General features: G+C 48.0%; 1 protein-coding gene across 1 annotated transcript; it reads right to left on the reverse strand.

Moving 5' to 3' along the window:
• Positions 1-9,818: 9,818 nt before the first annotated feature.
• LOC115267667 (larval/pupal cuticle protein H1C) lies at positions 9,819-11,214 on the reverse strand. The gene is made up of 2 exons (XM_029874816.2): positions 11,061-11,214; positions 9,819-10,962 (listed from the first exon to the last, which is right to left on the reverse strand). The coding sequence occupies exons 1-2, from the start codon at positions 11,070-11,072 to the stop codon at positions 10,069-10,071; spliced, it is 906 nt and encodes a 301-aa protein (XP_029730676.2). The 5' UTR covers positions 11,073-11,214; the 3' UTR covers positions 9,819-10,068.
• Positions 11,215-19,220: the final 8,006 nt, after the last annotated feature.

Consider the following 19,220-nt stretch of genomic DNA (forward strand, 5'->3'; position numbering starts at 1 on the left):
ATCCAGGAGTTCCTCCTGGATTTTTTTTTCAGAAATTACTACCAGGAATTTATCCAGGAAATATGCCAGAGGTATTTTTAGAAATTCCCCCAGAAATTCTTCTTGGATTCCAGGAATAACTCCAACATTTCCTACAGGGATTCCTGTATGAATTCCTCCAGAGTTTCCTCGAGGAATTCTAGGATTTCTTCAGGAATCCTCCAGGAAATCCTCCAGGGATTCCTCCAGAAATTCCTCCAGAAATTTCTCCCAGAATTTACCCAGGTGAGCCCTTCTGGCTCATCTTTCCCAAGAAAGAGACGAACCAGCCAAGGGCTGAAAGTCTCTCAAATAAAGATAAATCAATCAATCAATCCCAGAATTTATCCTGGAATTACTCCAGCTATTCCGCCACGCATTATTCCAGGGTTATATCTAGGTATTTCTCCAGGGACTCTTCCAGGAATTCCAGGAATATTTTTTCAGCAATTCATCCTGGAATTTCTTCAGGAATTGGTCGTACAGAAATTCCTCCAGGAATTTTTTGGGAAATTTCTACAGCAATTAATCCAGCAATTTCTGCAGGAAATCCTCCGAGGATTTCTTCAGAAATACTCTCAGGACTTTTTTTAGGTTTTCCTCCGGAAATTCTTCCTGGGTTTCCTCCAGAAATTATTCCAGAAATTTCTCCTCCAGGAGTTCCTCCAGAGATTTCTGAAGAAATTATTTCTCGGATATTTCTCCAAGAATTCCTGTAGGGTTTTCTCCAGGAATTCTTCCAAGGTTTCCAGCAATGCTTGGACCGAAAAATGGGAAAGCCGTATCATGAACCAACAGGGTCATGTACAGCTAGAGGAACTGGCTTCGATGTCGATCTGGCCATTGTCGGTACTAAAAGTACCTTTAGTCGGAACGGAGTGGAGACGACCATCGAAGTTACTTTTTTAGTCTTGGCCTAACGAGTAGTTCATACTGGTGCGTAGACGATGCATACATTCTTCTTCGAGCCTCTTCTTCTGTAGACTAACTACAAGAACAGCAAGCAGCGGGCGGAGGAAGGTGCGACTCGTGGGTGGAAGACATTATACTTCAACGACGTACATAAGCCAGTCCATCCTAGGAATGGGAGACCTCCGGCGTACTGGTGGACTCAAGCTATTGCGAACTTGCGCCGCGGCTGTCTACGGCCAAGGCGGCGGATGCAGCGAGCACGTACTGATGAGGAGCCAGTATCGTGCTCAAGACCGAGTTAAGGGCAGCAAAAGGCTCCACTGTGAGGGTTTCTGCTAGAGTGCCCATACGAACTCGTGGGGTGATGCCTATGGTGTAGTGTCGTGAGGGCGAAGACACGAGGTGTAATGGCTCCTACCGAGCAGTCTCTAGTGATGCTGGAGAGGATCATCGAGGGGTTCTATCCGCGTCATGATCCGAGTCCTTGACCTGTGTGTAGGACCGCTGGGGCTGGTGATGAGGAGAGGGTCACCGATGCGGAATTCACGTGGATTGCAAAATCCTTTAGCGTAAGTAAGGAGAGGGGTCCGGACGAAGTTCCGAAACTGGACGCTAAAGTAGCTATTGCAAAGGCTTCTGGGATTCCCCTTCCCCTAGATGTTTGGAAGCGACAAAGCCTGTTCTATGGCCGTCAAACACTTGAGCGTGATGATCGACGATAAGCTTACCTTCGGTAGCCACGTCGATTATGCCTGTAAAAGAGCCTCCACAGCTATTGCGGCACTGCCCCGGATGATGTCCAACAGCTCTGCGGTGTACGCCAGTAAGCGGAAGCTTCTGGCTAGTGCTACTACGTCCATACTTAGGTATGGCGGCCCGGCGTGGGGCACCGCTTATGTGCCTGAGGGTTGCGAGCGCGTACCGTACCGTGTCACACGACGCTCTCTGCGTCATTACTGGTATGGTGCCTATTAGCATTCTTATCAGTGAGGACATGCAGTGCTTCGAAATGCGCGGCACAAGAGGCATACGCAGGACTGCCAGGATGGCCTCAATGGTCAAATGGCAGCGCGCGTGGGACAGTTCCACCAAAGGAAGGTGGATCCATAGGTTGATACCGAGGGTAGATAGTTGGATTAATAGGCACCACGGGGAAGTTACATTCCACCTGACACAGGTCCTTACAGGTCATGGTTGCTTCCGACAGTATCTACACCGTTTCGTGCATGCGGATTCTCCCGAATGCTCAGTGTGCAATGGTTTAGAGGAAACGGCGGAACACGTTTTGTTCGTGTGCCCGCGTTTTCGCACAATGCGTGACTGCATGCTTGCCACATGCGGGGAAGACACAACTCCGGACAACTTGGTCCAGAGGATGTGTAGGGATGAGGTTAGCTGCAACGCCGTTTCAACGGCTATCACCCATATCGTCTGGGAGCTACAGAGGAGGTGGCGCGTGGACTCGGAGAATGGCTAGTCCAGATGCAGTACAAGAGATGGTCCAGGGGTTCGGAGTCGGCTTCGTAGGTGATACCGGTGCCTTGCGGTCGAGATCGACCCTTACAGCGATTAAGCGGCCGCGGAGAGGAAGTCCCGGTAGCGGTGCTGTCGTGGCGTCGGTCTACTGGGTTGGATCCGAGCCCGCGGTTGGAAAGGGGTCCTCGACAAGGGTCGGTGTAGGTGAGACCCCGCTCTCTGCAACCTTCGGGTGCATCTGATAGGGCCTGAAGGGTAGTGATACCCTTCCTTACGGGCAGGTCAGATCGGGTTGCACGTGGGCATCAGTTCTTGATGTCTGCCAAGCAGTTGGGCGCGGGCGGGGTTGACCCTGCCCACCTACCGAGGACAAAGGAAATGGCGAGGACCACTCGGGAAACTGGCTAAGCGCCAGCATGTTACCGTGATGGACTCTCCAGAGCGAGTCATTGATGTTCGTTGCTGCTAGGCTACGCAGCTAACCTTGAGGGTGCGATGTGCACTAGCCCCTCTCTGAAACAATACCTTCTTGGTGGTTCCGGAGAGATGTAGGGTTTTTTTTTTTTCCTTCTAAACCATAGGGGGATAATCTGCTCAACAGACACCCTAACAGAAGGTTAGGGTAGTGTAGGTCTGACAGGCCGTCTTCTACAACAAAAGTAAAATCCAGGACTACTCTCTCCTCGTACCCACTAAACCATTCCTATGGTCGCCAAACCCTACGTCTCTCCGGAACCACCAAGAAGGTATTGCTTCAGAGAGGGGCTAGTGCACATCGCACCCACAAGGTTAGCTGCGTAGCCTGCAGCAACGAACATCGATGACTCGCTTTGGAGAGTCCATCACGGTAGCATGCTGGCGCTTAGCCAGTTTCCCGAGTGGTCCTCGCCACTCCCTTTGTCCTCGGAAGGCGGGCAGGGTCAACCCCGCCCGCGCCCTACTGCTGAGCGGACATCAAGAACTGATGCCCACGTGCAACCCGATCTGACCTGCCCGCAAAGGAAGGGTATAACTACCCTTCAGGCCCTATCAGATGCACCCGTAGGTTGCAGACAGCAGGATCTCACCTACCCCGACCCTTGCCGGGGACCCCTTTCCAACCGCGGGCTCGGATACAACCCAGTAGACCGACGCCACGACAGCACCGCTACCGGGACTTCCTCTCCGCGGCCACTTAATCGTTGTAAGGGTCGATCTCGACCGCAGGGCACCGGTATGACCTACGAAGCCGACTCCGAACCCCTGGACCACCTCTTGTACTGCATCTGGACTAGCCATTCTCCGAGTCCACGCGCCACCTCCTCTGTAGCTCCCAGACGATGTGGGTAATAGCCGTTGAAACGGCGTTCCAGCCAAACTCATCCCTACACATCCTCTGGACCAAGTTGTCCGGAGTTGTGTCCTCCCCGCATGTGGCAAGCATGCGGTCACGCATTGTGCGAAAACGCGGGCACACGAACAAAACGTGTTCCGCCGTTTCCTCTAAACCATTGCACACTGGGCATTCGGGAGAATCCGCATGCCCGAAACGGTGTAGATACTGTCGGAAGCAACCATGACCTGTAAGGACCTGTGTCAGGTGGAATGTGACTTCCCCATGGCGCCTATTAATCCAACTATCTACCCTCGGTATCAACCTATAGGTCCACCTTCCTTTGGTGGAACTGTCCCACGCGCGCTGCCATTTGACCATAGAGGCCATCCTGACAGTCCTGCGTATGCCTCTTGTGCCGCGCATTTCGAAGCACTCCATGTCCTCACTGATAAGAATGCTGATAGGCACCATACCAGTAATGACGCAGAGAGCGTCGTGTGACACGGTACGGTACGCGCTCGCAACCCTCAGGCACATAAGCCTGTAAGTACTTTCCAGCTTCCGTCGGTAGCATTTAGTACTTAGCGCGGTGCCCCACGCCGGGCCGCCATACCTAAGTATGGATGTAGCAACACTAGTCAGAAGCTTGCGCTTACTGGCGTACACCGCAGAGCTATTGGACATCATCCGGGACAGTGCCGCAATAGCTGTGGAGGCTCTTTTACAGGCATAATCGACGTGGCTGCCGAAGGTAAGCTTATCGTCGATCATCACGCCCAAGTGTTTGACGGAGCGCTTTGACAGGATAGTACAGTCTCCTACACTGATCTCCGTCTGCTGCTCCGACTTCAGGTTGTTAACAACCGTCACCTCTGTCTTGTGGTGAGCCAGCTCCAGTTTCCTAGACCGCATCCACGCCTCCACAACTTTGATCGAGTGGTTGGTAGTCAACTTTACCTCCTCGATCGTTTCACCGTAGACTTCGAGCGTAATGTCGTCGGCAAATCCGACAATCACCACTCCCACTGGATACTCTAACCTCAACACCTCGTCGTACATGACATTCCATAACACCGGACCCAGGATGGAACCTTGCGGGACTCCTGAGGTTATGTGAAAGCACTTCCGACCCACCTCCGTGTCGTAGACTAGTACACGATTCTGAAAGTAACTTCCGAGAATCTTGTACAGGTACTCCGGTATCCCCAGACGCAAGAGCGCATCGGCAATAGCAGACCAGCTGGCGCTATTAAACGCATTCCTTACATCCAGAGTCACTACCGCGCAAAAGCGAATTCCCCTCCTCTTAGGCTCGAGTGCTTTCTCGGCGGTTTTTGTAACCGACAAGATAGCGTCTACGGTGGACCTCCCCTTCCGGAAGCCATACTGGTTGCTCGAAAGACCATTTACGCCCTCAGTGAACCTCAACATTCTATTGAGGATGATCTTTTCGAGCACCTTCCCCGCCGTGTCAATCAAGCATATTGGTCTATATGCCGACGGGTCTCCGGGTGGTTTCCCCGCCTTTGGCAATAGTACCAGGCTCTGCCTCTTCCAAGCTTCTGGGAAAACTCCCTCGTCCAGGCATTTCTGCATAGCAGACCTGAACATCTCGGGAGCCTCTGCAATAGCTACTTTTAAGGCCAGGTTCGGAACTCCGTCCGGACCTGGGGCCTTACCTACGCTAAGGGACTTAGCTATCCCCGCAAGTTCCACATCGGTGACCCTCTCCTCATCGCCAGCCCCAGTCCCCGGCTGTCCTACGAAAGGAGGCCAAGGACTAGGATCATGACGCGGAAAAAGTCCTCCAATGATCCCCTCCAACTCTCTGGAGATTGCTCTGTAGGAGCCATCACACCTCTCGTCTTGGCCATAACGATCCTGTAGGCGTCACCCCACGGGTTCGTATTGGCACTCTGACAGAGACCCTCAAAGCAGGCCTTTTTGCTTGCTCTTATCTCGGTCTTAAGCGCGGCTTTTGCAGCGGCGAACACCACCCGCCGTTCGTTTCGCTCTTCCTCTGATCGTGCTCGCTGCATCCGCCGCCTAGCCCGTAGGCAGGCGCGGCGCAGGTCCGCAATCGCGTCGGTCCACCAGTAAGCCGGTGGCCTCCCATTTCTAGGGTGGACTCGCCTAGGCATGGTCGCATCACACGCACGTGAGAGCACCGCTACCAGCTCGTCGCCGTCTAAACCGATTAAGTTTCGCTCACGGCGGAGCGCCTCCCTAAATACCCCTTCGTCGAAGTATGATGTCTTCCACCTGCGAGGGCTTGGCCTTGGCCTAGCCGCCTCTTCTTCTATCCGCTGTCTGCTGTTATTGTAGTCGATACTGTAGCGAACCGCCAGGTGGTCGCTGTGAGTGTAGCCATCATCTACTCTCCAGTTCGAACTACTTGTTAGGCCAGGACTACAAAAGGTCACGTCAATAATTGACTCCGCTCCGTTTCGACTAAAGGTACTCTTGGTACCGACATTAGCCAAGTCGACATCTAAGATGGCCAGTGTTTCTAGCAGGATCTGACCCCGCTGGTTCGTGAAACGGCTTCCCCATTCCACGGCCCAGGCATTAAAGTCGCCCGCTATTACCACCGGCCTTCGTCCTGTTAGCACGGTCGTTAAGCGGTCCAGCATTTGCGTGAACTGCTCGATCGGCCACCGCGGAGGCGCATAACAGCTACAGAAGAAGACCCCGTTTACTTTGGCGACCACGAAGCCCTCATAGGTAGTAGACACCAACTCCTGAACGGGGTATTTACCCGTCGTCCATATCGCCGCCATTTTTCTGGTCCCATCCGCGACCCAGTTGCCGTTGCCGGCGGGTACTCGGTATGGGTCCGATATGATGGCGATATCCGTCTCCCACTCAGAAACTGCCTGACAAAGCAGTTGCTGAGCCGCATCACAGTGGTTCAGGTTCAGCTGCGTTACCTGCACTGTGATTTGTTGTTCACTGCGGCTTTCTTGAAGGCCGGGCACCTTGGACCGCCCATCGGATGTCTGTTGTTCGAGGATTTCCCGGTACAGATCATGCAGATGGGCGGACTCGTGCAGCTTTGGGCCTTATGACCTTCAGCGCCGCATCGCCTGCACAGTTTGCGCCTGTCGGGGCCTTTGCAGTCCCACGACTTGTGTCCTGGTTCCAGACACCTGAGGCAAACCTCTGGTGGCTCGTGGAATGTCAGGTGACATACACACCAACCCACCTTTATGCTCCCTACTTTAACGGACTTTTTGACGTCCGCCACAGGTAGCTGAACCAAGGCTATCTGTGTCCCTGCTGGCCCTTTCCGTAGCTTAACGGCTGCGGCGGCCACCTGCACATCGCACTGTTGCCGCAGTGCCGTGACGAGCTCTTCCACTTCGGTGATCTCATCGATGTCTTTGACCTTCAGAGTCGCCTCATGTGTCAGAGCCCTCACCTGCACACCCTCACCAAGGACCTCTTCTGCCAGCCTCTTATAGGCGGCGCCCTTGTGCTCCTTCTGGCGCTTCAGCTCCAGGATCATCTCGCCCGTACGAGTACGTCTAATACTGCGTACGTCGGCTCCAAGACCCTCAAGCTTGGCGTCGCTTCGCATCATCTTCAAGACGTCCGAGTACTTGGACTGTTCCGTCTTGATGACGATAGCGTCGCCTTTCTCGCGCTTGGCACCTGCCCTCCTACGCCTTGGCTTGGCGTCCTGCGCTACTACCTGCGGATTCGCCTTCTTCTTCCTCTTCCGCTCTACCTTCGTCCAAGGGGGGTCCACCCCTTGGATCGCCCTACTCTGTGGCTGTTGAGGGCCCACTAGCGGTCGCAACCCCTTGTTCCCATCGTTCCGGGACGGGCCAGCCTTTTCAGGCCCACCCTTCCCAGCTTTCCGGGAACCCTGGCTGGGGTCCGACCTTCCGGCATTATTACCGACTTTCGGGGTAATGATTCGCCTGGCCTTACGGGCACCGCCAGACAGCTCCTCGCCTGACGGTTGCCTCGCCCGCTTCTGCGATTGCTTGCCCCGTTTGTCGCGAGCAGTCGCTTCCGCCTTATTCGGACTTCCTGCGAAGGAGAAGGCCTCCGTTTGGGTAAACTTCGGCACTTTCTCATTTGCAGGCTCCGCTGCTGCAGCAGTCAGCAACGCGAGTGCCGCGTGCTCCTGCTTGGCATTGTCGATCGACGCCCTAAGTCGAAGCAAGGCCGTTTTCAGGTCCTTGCTTATATTCGACTTAGTGGACGCAAAGTCGATGATTTTGCCAAGCTGCTGCTCAGCCACCTCTATTGCGGACCGTCCTTTGGATCCTCGGTTGACGGCCCTCAACAACCACGCTCCGTCCATAACCTCCACCGGCTGGCTTGCCGGGAAGTGGACTGGAGCACCCACGCTTGAGCTGCGTACGCAACTCCCAGCGCCTATCTCCTCACTTCTCCTTGTCGGAGATCTCATCAACCCGCTTCTTGCGAAGGGGTTGATCCCACCACTACTACCTGCTACACTTGATTTCTGTATTGGTTTGTTACTCATATTTTATTCCCACGAGTCGCACGAGAAAGAATGTCCACCACGCCAGAGCTCTGCATTAACGCGGTAAGGGACAGCTTACTGTGGGGGGTGCCCAGGTGCCCCACAGGCTCCGTTAAAGATCGAGCATCTATTTCACCCCCTCGATCACTCATTCCTCGGCACGGGTCGCTTGACACCTTGAATTGGGGTTAGTAGTCCTATTCTTAGCCGGCAACTACGCGGCTGACTCGCAAGCGGGGGGGTGCGTCAGGCCCCAGGACATCCGTCCCTGCTGCCCTAAGTCCCTGCTGCCCTAAACAATGTAGGATGTAGGGTTTGGCGACCATAGAAATGTGTTTTAGTGGGTCGAGGAGAGAGTAGTCCTGGCTTCTACTAGTGTTGTAGAAGATGGCCTTAACCCCACACTACCCTAACCTTCCTGTTAGGGTGTCTGTTGAGCAGATTCCCCCCCCCATGGTTTAGAAGAAAAAAAAAAGACTGTTGAGGTACATCGAGGGTTTAGATGACCTCTCGAGTAAACAGTTCTTCTTCCGGAAAGGGAGGTCGACCGTAGATGCTATTTGGTCGGTTACAAAGACAACCGATATAGCTTTGCAGCGTAAGAGGAAAGGTTTCGCTGCTGTGCAGTTGTGATGCTGGATGTGAGGATAGCGTTCAATAGTGTTAGTTTGACGGCTATAAGATAATCGATCCCCTGCGATCGAACTCGACTCTTCGATTGAACAAGTGACCACGCGGAGAACAACCTGGTAACGTTACTCTTGTGGCGTCGGTCTTCTAGGTTTGATTCAAGCCCATGAACGGAAGGGGGTTCCCGGCAAGGTCACTAACCCCACGCTACCTGAGCCGCTCGCCCAGGTGTCTGATGAGCAGAATCACCCCACCACCCCCATTGCTTTGAGAAAAAAGACCCATTTTTTTTATAGCGTCGAAGTAATGTATGAATCATGAACCAGCCTAATAAACCTCTTGCGTACTTTGGTAGTGATTCATCTATTGGATCGCACTTCAATAGAAACTTAACGCATATTTGCGATACCCTTCATCACGTGATCGTTCAAAAGCACAACGTGAACCACTCTTCCGAATGACTGCGAATTGGAGGAATAGCTGCGCAGCGATGCAAGCAACACATAGCCGGGGTGTGGATTAAACCTCCGAAAACTGACTCCGTCCGAATCAGTTGGCGGCAGGTTTCAATTTACCAATCGTCGTAGCAAAAAAAAAGTATTATCGTGGCAGGGAGGTACCCCATCAATGAACCAGCCGTGCGCAGTAGCAGCAGGGGAAAGAGCAGCTGTCGTAGAGGAAACAGGTAAGTGTACATAATAAGAAAAACATGACATGCGGATCGGATAGTTGGTATAGCCAGCAATGCGAGTCAGTATCCGCAAAAAATGGCGCAAGGTCGAATCGCAAAACGGTTGTCGTTCGCGGAGCGGCAGCTTAAGAAGAAAAAACCTGAATTGTATTTAATGACTCGTTGAAGGACGCTACCGATTCTGGTTATTTTTTTTGGAGATCGGTTTTGATCATGAACTGGAGCATGGAATGGAGATCGGTGATATCATTCGGATAAGTTGGTGAGAGGTTGAGTTTTGGTTTTGTCTAATGTTTTTTTATTCTTTTTACAATCGGAGAAATGCCCTCAGGATGGCGAATGCCTTCCCATTGAAGGGAAGGAACATTTGAGGGCAACTCTTCTGGGACGAGTTACTTATACAAAACAACAGTCTAATAAATAGGACGTTTCGTTGGGGAAGTGGGAGAGGGGAATGGGGGTGTGTACAAGATCTGTTACAAAGGGGATTTTGGGGCGTTGGTTAGTGACTCAGTGTGGAACGATTTACCAGCCATAATGGGCATGAGTTCCGTCGTAGCTGACATGGGCGACCTCAACAGCTGGGGAGTAGGTCAGGGTCTTGGTGGAGTGAGCGGAAACAACTGGGGCGGCATGGGCATAGGTGGCCACAGCTGGGGCGGCATGGGCATAGGTCTGGATAGCTGGGGCAGCATAGCTGACCTGCTTGGCGACGGCTACTGGAGCGTGAGCATAGGTCTGGATAGCTGGAGCAGCATGAGCGTAGGTCTGGATGGCTGGGGCGGCATAGCTGACCTGCTTGGCAACGGCAACTGGAGCAGCATGGGCGTAGGTCTGGTAAGCTGGGGCAGCGTGGGAGTAGGTCTGGTAGGCTGGGGCAGCGTGGGAGTAGGTCTGGATAGCTGGAGCAGCGTGAGCGTAGGTCTGGATGGCTGGGGCAGCATAGCTGACCTGCTTGGCGACGGCTACTGGAGCAGCATAGGAAGTGTGGACAGCTGGAGCGGCGTAGGAAGCATACGCCAGCTTAGGGGCTTCGTTGGTGATGCGGGTGTCAGACTTGCGGACGCTGGAGAAAGCGGTGTCGATGGCCTTGGACTGGTGGGAGATGGTGGCATCGTGGCTGCGGATGGTGCTCTCGTGGGTGGCTCCGACGGCTGGGCTAGAGTAGGCGTAGGCCTTGGCTACTGGAGCGGCATAGGTGGCAACTGGTGCAGCATGAGCATAAGTGGCAACTGGAGCAGCATGAGCATAGGTAGCCGGAGCAGCGTAGGCCACAGTCTTGGCTGGAGCTGCCTGCGAGATGGTGCTATAGCTCACAGACGAAGCTGGAGAGTAGTGACCCACGGGAGCAGCATACGACACTGGAGCTTCCAGATATCCAGCGCTGGCAACGGCCAACGAAGCCAGGAATACGACGAACTATAAGAATCACCAGAAAATTTTCAAAATTAGTATCACATTTTTAATCACGCAATTATTTTCATTGTAATGGAACACTTTGAGAACAAAATCCGCACCTTGAATGCCATTATGCTGAAACTGGAAAAGGGGTATGTATGTCTACACTGAAGTCACTGTGATCAATGATACCTTTCCGTTGGCGTCGCCCAATATTTATATCGAAAACTTTTCTACACGTCCCAAAACCTTCGTTTTGTGAAAACAATCCAACCTCGGGGCTGGAATCAGTTTTTTTTTCAACTCGCAAATCGAGGGGGACAACGCCAAAGAGAACACTCGAATCCCCGCACATTCATCAGCATACATGTCTCTCGAGAAGGTGCGACAATTCGCGAAGTCAGCCTCCAAAAGGAGGAAGCACGACGAAGTAAGGCTTCGTCGATGGGAGTAAAAAATCTATTTTAGTGTAAACGAGAGCGAGAGGGATTCCGAGTAGTTAGTCCGGTGTGACCGCAAGAGACAAACCCCCTGTCGTCGTCGTCGTCACCGACGAAGTCTTCGCCATGGCACTTTCGTTTTCATTTTAGCGAATTAAGTGCCAGGAGTAAGGAGTAGACAGATACGTCGAACTTTGCAAATCAACCCCCGGCTAAAGTTGCGCGAACAATAACTATTATCGCACACACGGCCGGGCCCGGCACGAAGGGGGTCGAGGGCATGCGATGGGAGTGGAACAAACGGGTTACTGGTTCGATGCAGAGAGAACCGCCACCGCACACCGCGTCTCCGCCAGAACCTGATCAAAATTTTTGTTGACACATGAGACCGGCTTCGCGGTTCGGGTGGCAGGGTCGCCCGTGCTGAAGAGTTGCAAAGTTGGGGTCGCATGTTTCGCGCGCTGGAGATTGGTGGGGGTCCGAACTGGGTTGTGGGGAATAGGGTTAGTCGCTGTCGTTTGATTGATTTTCTTTTTGCGAAGAGTATTGCGACTTAGAAATGGCAATGATCGAAGGTAGAGTGTCATAATTGATCCAGTTGTGCCAGTGGAAGGATGGTGTTTGGATTGGAGCAGAAATAAAGCAATTAAGTTGTTGGAGTAAATGACTGGTGGACACATTTCTAGATTGAAGTTAACAACTTGGAGAGTACAATCAGAGTGAATCAGTCCTATGTTTAAATGCTTTTTTGAGAATCGGTATGATCAACAGTCGTTAAAAGTGAATAGTTTTAAATCATTAAGCTTTGAATAATAGTGAAGCTGGATTTCAGTTGCGGTTAGTTCTGAAAATGTCATTTCGACATATCTAAATTCAACCACATCCAGCTCATTTCAGAAGCTCAACCTGAGAATATGAAATGAAAAAGATCAGTTCTACAAGAAAGTCACGGAAAAATCTCTCTTTTTTGAATATTTAAGAGGGTAAATGTCACGGACTACCTTCGAAAAATGTCAATTGATATTCATCATGACATTCACGTGACATTTATCTTAAATATTCGATAAAGATCGGGTTTTCCGTGACTTTCATGTAGAACTCGTCTAGCCGCACAAGTTTTTCATATCATATTCTCAGGTTCAGCTTCTGAAATGAGCTGTGTGTGGTTGAATTTAGATACGTCAAAATGTCATTTTCAGCACTGGTTGCGGTCTACCCAAGGACCTTTAAGAATTCATATACAGTGTCGGACAAAACAAACAACCATTTTCTTACAAAATGGCGAATGGGTCGGTTTCTAGTTAACCGATTTGTCTAAAATTTTGACAGTTGGCATAGAATTACGTGAATTTTGATTTGTATGGTCTTAAAAATTTTCAGCCAAATCGGTTCACTAGAAATCCAGCACCGCATCGTCAAACTTGGACATTTTAAATGAAAAACGGCTGGTGGTCTTATGGTTTTGTTCGACACTATATGTCATAGAATACAACCATAAAAACATCCTGAAAAGTGCTCTCAATTAAGGGTCCACGTAGACTAAACTTATGCCATCTTTGAACCCCTCTCCTCATAAACATTTGCTCATACAATATTTTGATATTAAGTATTGAGCATAGATTTTGTCTTTGTCCCATTTACTTTCCCACGCATGTGTAGAAAAAATTGTAGGGTGGGGTGGGGCAAGATGGGTCAGTGCCATTTTCGGGCGCATTACTCATGTTTTGATTATGTTAATAATTTTGTTAGATGACCTGCATGAATATACAAAAGTTTGGGGCATTGATAGAAAAATTATTCACTTTCATTAGAAATAAAACCCTAATTAATCCACCTAGCGGTGATGGCGCCTTTCTCGTGCCTTCGAAACCCCATTTCAATAAAACTCAAGCGAAATGTTTATGTATATCGCACTTTCATACAATTAACAGAAATCCTCGCAGAAATCCATTTCATCATACCAGAAATCATATTCGCTATCTTGGATGTTCTGGTCGCCATTTTTCGAATCCAGACATCATCCCCATACCAAATATACCAATAATGCATTGCTTCAGGTCCTAAAACTCAATTAAACAGCCGCGATATTGCATTCGAAGCCGCCATCTTAAATTTTAGATCGGCATTTTGGATATCCTGATCGCCATTTTGGACTCTGGAAGTCTTCCCCATACCAAATATAATATAATAACCAGTCATCAGGTTATCAGGAAAGCCATTATTTGTTGTATCGCATGCATGAGTTTGGTACTCTTTTATATTTGGCCACACTCGTCGAGACCCGCGGAACCGGTTCCGGACAACTACCGGTTCAGATATGGTCTGATACTGCTTTCCTGCTAACCGTTCATCGGATTATCGAAAAAGCCGCTGTTTGATGTGTCGCATGCATGAGTTATGTTCAATTTGATATTTGGCCACTTCCGGCGGGACACCCAGAACCGGTTCCGGAACACTACCGGTTCAGATATGGTCTGAGACTATTTCTCTGCTTACCGTTCATCAGATAATCGTAAATGCCGTAGTTTGATGGGTCGCATGCATGGGTTTGGTGCATTTTCATGTCTGGCCCCTTCCAGAGGTACCGGTTCCGGAGCACCTAAATGGCCATAACTCCGGAACGGCTGGACCGATCCGAACCATTTTCAATAGGAAACAATGGAACCAGATGCCGCGTCGAATGAGCCATCAATCGTTAAAATCGGTTGATATTTACTATCTAAAAGTGAGGTGACCTTTTTTTGTACACATACACACACACACATACATACACACACACACACACACACACACACACATACACACACACAGACATCATCTCAACTCGTCGAGCTGAGTCGATTGGTATATGAAACTTGCCCCTCTGGGGGCTCTATCGAAATTTTAGTTTTGGAGTGAACATATAGCCTTTCGGTACACCTTGGTGTACGAGAAAGGCAAAAATATTTTTTTTAAACATTCTTCGTAAGATATTTCAGTAATCAAATGTCGAATCGAAATAAAATTACAGAGCCTTTTACAAGGATATTGTAGCTTTCATTTGGTGCTTAGAGAACCCAAATCGGTTGACAGACGGCTGAGATATTTATTATGGTACCCTTGGTCAAAAATATCTCAAAAAGTTAACCTGTATTACTCCCAAGTACTCTTTGAAAGATATCTCGGTAACCAAATGTCCAATCCTAATGAAAAAGTATTGGGTTCTACTAGAATGTTGTAGCTTTCATTTGGTGACAGGAGATCCGAAATCGGTTGACAGACGGCTGAGATATTTGTTATGATACACTTGGTCAAAAATCTCAAAAGGTTTAGTTGTATAAATCCTAAGTACTCTTCGAAAGATATCTCTGTAACCAAATGTCCAATCGAAATAAAATTTCTGGGCGATCTACTTGAATGCTGTAGCTTTCATTTGGTGCCCAGAGAACCCAAATCGATTGACAAACGGCCGAAATATTTATTATGATACACATGGTCAAAAATCTTAAAAAGTTTAGATATATGAGTGTAGAATTAGCTATAAGTTAAAATACACATAAATATAAACAAAAAAAAAAGATATATGACTCATAAGTACTCTTTGAGAGATATCTCGGTAACCAAACGTCCAATCGAAAAAAAAATTCAATAGCGTTCTACTAGGCTGTAGTAGCTTTCATTTGCTTCCAAGAGAACTCAAATCGGTTGACAGATGGCTGAGAAACGTGCGTGACTTTTTTGTAACGCACATACACACACACACACACACACACACACACATACAGACATTTGCTCAGTTCGTCGAGCTAAGTTCATTGGTATATGAGACTCGGCCCTCCGGGCCTCGGATCGAAAGTCGGTTTTTCGAGCGATATTTATACCCTTCTTATGGGTGTAAGAAGGGTAAAAAACATGAAGAAATCTTTGCTTGAAACAATTCTCGAAGGATTTCTTGTACAAAATTATTTGTACAATACGGCTCTACCCTATTTGGCATAATGCCATTTGGCATAACGGCGTTTGGCATAATGCCATTTGGCATAATGCAGTTTGGCTTAATACGAAGGACAGCCTTCTTGGTAAGAATGTGCATAATCCTTGTTATGCCAAATGGCCATTATGCCAAATGGAATTATGCCAAACGGCATTATGCCAAATGGGGTAGAGCCGTACAATACTTGGAGTAATCATGCATGGAATTTCTAATGAAATACATACTTGAAATATTGCTTGATGACATTATTTTAAGAAATTCTAAGAGACTACTTGAATAAATCATTGATGAATCTTTGGAGAAATCGCTTTATCCGATTGATTAAAGTTTCGCAGGAGTTTGTAACAAAATCCGTGAAGGAACTTTGGATATTTTTAAAGAGATTTTTTAGAAGAAATACTTAAGAAAATCTTGGAAAAATTGTCGTAGGAATTCTTGAAGAATAGCTTGGATATGTGGATATGGATATCATCTATGAAATCTTGGCCTCGTATCAATCACTTAAATAACGCTTCTAGACATTCTTAAAGAACTCCTGTAGAAATTGACAAAACATTCATAGCAGAAATTCGTAAAGGAATTCTTGGAGAAACTTCTGAAGAAATTTATCGTTTTTTTTAAATTTAGAGTATCTTGAAGGAATACTTGGAGAATTTGTGAAGGTATCCTTTGAAAAAGTACTTAAGAAATTTTCAAAAATAGAAAAAAAAAAAAACGCCAAGATAAGAAATGATGAATTCTTGTGGAAATTCTAAGGTCAACCCTTGGAGCAATCTCAGAAACAATTATGTGAGGGAATGATTGAGAAATCCTTGAAGAATCTTAGCTTGAGCTTGATTGACCACCCGTGGATGCTACTACAGTATCGCCAGACCAGCTACACTCACACAAGAAACCAATGCCGGGACTAAGCAGGTATCTTCAATTTGTGAGGGTTGGTGAACTTCTATTTTGAGGCGACATTGGCGCCTGTCACGTCAGGTTACAGGTCAATGTGGCGAAGGGGAGGGAAGTGATGATTGCAATCGTTCGTAACCACAGCAGACCGAATATCTCTTTGTGCTTGCACAAATTTATGTGGATGTCGGAGAGTATTGGTGGGATATGGTTGGCAGAGGGTTCACACATTGGTGCGTGGATGCCAGGCGTAAGGTGATAGATTTGTGTGATTAACGATGATGACTGCGGCACAGTTCGCTTGATTGCATGACTTGTAGGCGTTATCTAATAGAATAACACTGTGCTGTGAAACTTGGGCTATGAACTCATGATTCTACATGAGTTGTCTATGTAGAGGGGAGGGAGAAAGGGTACAAAGAAAAACACAAAGTAGGAAGAAAGGGATGGGCCAGGGATTGAACCCTGGACCTTCTGTATACGAATCAGAAACGCCACTAGACCATTAAGCTCGTTTGATTGAGAAAGCCTTGTAGAATCTTTATTGGAGAAATACTTGACTTCCGTGGAAAAATCATATAAGGAATATTCATAGAATCCTCGGTGGACATCCTGAGTAAAAATTTCGACGAATACTTGATGAAGATTTTGCAAGAATCTTTTTAAGTACTCTGAAGTAGTTTTGAAAACATCCTCGGAGACAACACTGTAGTAGTAGTAACAAGAATTCCTGAAAGAGTGCTTAGAGCAATACTGAATAACGTAAGGATTTCATTGACCACTTAAAAGATTCTTGAAGACAAATTAGTCTTCAAGAAAGACTTCTTAAAGAAAACGGTGAAGCAATCTTTGAAGGAATTTCTGAAGAATTATTTGGTGGAATCCCCAAATAAATTGTTAAATAATGTTTTGACATAGGGGTATTATCGGCAGGTTTGTTCTCATCGTCAGGGGGGTTTATGTCGACCAAATTGAAACTTGGTCGTATACAGCTTGGTTGGGAGAGATGTGACGATGATTAACCTGGGCTTGTTAGGGGAATATCTGTAAATAAAAAGAAAATCGGGTTAAGTACGGTTCCTTTGAATTCCACTAAGAATTTGCATCCTTTGACAGATACGTATTTCGACCTCAACTGTAAGGTCGTCTTCAGTGTCTTGTACTTGACTCGACTGTGACGCCAACTTTGAGTTCAATAGGTTTAAAAACCACCACCCCTTCTTATGACGGAGAGACCAAAACTGCCGAGAATACGAAGTTCCCCTCATTCTTAGAGAAAAATGTTAAGCTCATTTGTGGAACTTCGGGATGTATCCTTGCAGAAATCCCTGAAGAAATTCATAAGGGAATACAGAAAACAATGTTTAACCTTCCGTCAGTCATTTGGCCACCACCACCAGCAGCACGCTAATGCTGTTGCAAAGACCTAAATATTCCCACGCCTTCCTATTCAAAGTCAATTCAACTGAAACAAAAATGCATTTTCACCCCACATTCCCAACAGCTGCCCGGGGGATTTTAGATTCAATTTTCATCGTAGGGTCTACCTACCTCACGCGCGGCATATTGGAAGCAACGAAAATCGCACCATTCGTTACTTACCTAGTTTTTATAACCCATCATCGTCCGGTGGTGGCCGGGTGCGATCGTGTTGCACCGCGTTAGGTCCGGTCGGTGTGATGCAATTTCAATTACGCTTGGGACAACGATGGGTAATAAACCCGAAAGAATGATATGGAACCGCGACATCATATTGATCGCGCTGGAACAAAGATTGTTTATTTTTGTTTCGAAATCAAGGCGCCGAATTGGTCGGGTAAGGTTCTGAACTCAGGTGAACCTTAGCTGGAATGTTCTGAAATTGAGACACCGTATTGGCGGCATACGGCGCCGGACTTGTTTTGCACTCGATTTGTTTTGTCTTCAAGTAAACCGAATGAAAAGAATGTTGGAGTACAATTTCAACCAACATCCGTAGCCGGGACCCGGCTAGGGGTCATTGTGCACAAGCAAGGGTACATTTGAATAACAAGGCGGGTGCTTTGTTTTGGAGAATTTGGTGCCAAATTCCAAAGACGATGAGGATGATGATGGTGACGATGATGATGATGGGGAGAATGATAATGACGTCGATGGTTGGTTCAATTCTTTCACACACCCAAGCCTTGTATACGCTCAAGTGAGGCGGGGCTAGAAGATGTAGGCCTTGGTGTAAAGATTCTCAGTAGGTTTTGTGCGAACACGCCCAAGTCAGGCGTGGTTAGGAGATTTAAGTTTTTCGTTGGTATTAATATTCTTGGTAGGGCTTGGGATACGCCCAAGATAGAAGAGTCGTGATGTTTTCAAGAAGAGAATGATTTTAATCACGATGAGGACATGTAGGATAGGTAGAGGTCTAGGTTTTGGACTTATTAGTATTTCCATTTGGTAGGGTTTTGGATACGCCCAAGTTGGTTCGGGCATTGTTAGGAATTATCATGACATCTTCGGCAAGACGAGAATGATCGTAGGAATTTTAGACACGCCCAAGCTGGTTCGGGTATTGCTAGGAAATTTAGGCTATAAATACGGAGGCTTTGGCTTCAGTCGGGGAGTCAGTGAAGACAGTTCGTAGAGAACAGTCAGTTGTCGAGAGTTCGGTGACAACGTTAACGCAGGCAGCACATCGGATAAGTCTTGAGCTCCCATGTGGGACACCTCTAGATATTGTCCAAATAAAAGCTGTAGGTAGGACGTAGTAGTCGGGTCAAGAAGAAGCTGGAAGTGTCTCTAGTAGTTCGGTGAGGAAATACAGATAATGTTAAGATGATATAAGAAAAAGTGAACCGTTGTAATATAAGATAAGTGATGGTTTGTGATACTTCAATATAGTTTATTAAAACTGTGTCGGACTGTAATGAAATGAAAGATATCACATTCCGTGTAGTGTTTAATGCTGCCCCTGGACGGTACAGGGCGCTTCATATGGT

This window comes from Aedes albopictus, chromosome 3 (assembly GCF_035046485.1).
Source record: "Aedes albopictus strain Foshan chromosome 3, AalbF5, whole genome shotgun sequence".
NCBI lineage: Eukaryota > Metazoa > Arthropoda > Insecta > Diptera > Culicidae > Aedes > Aedes albopictus.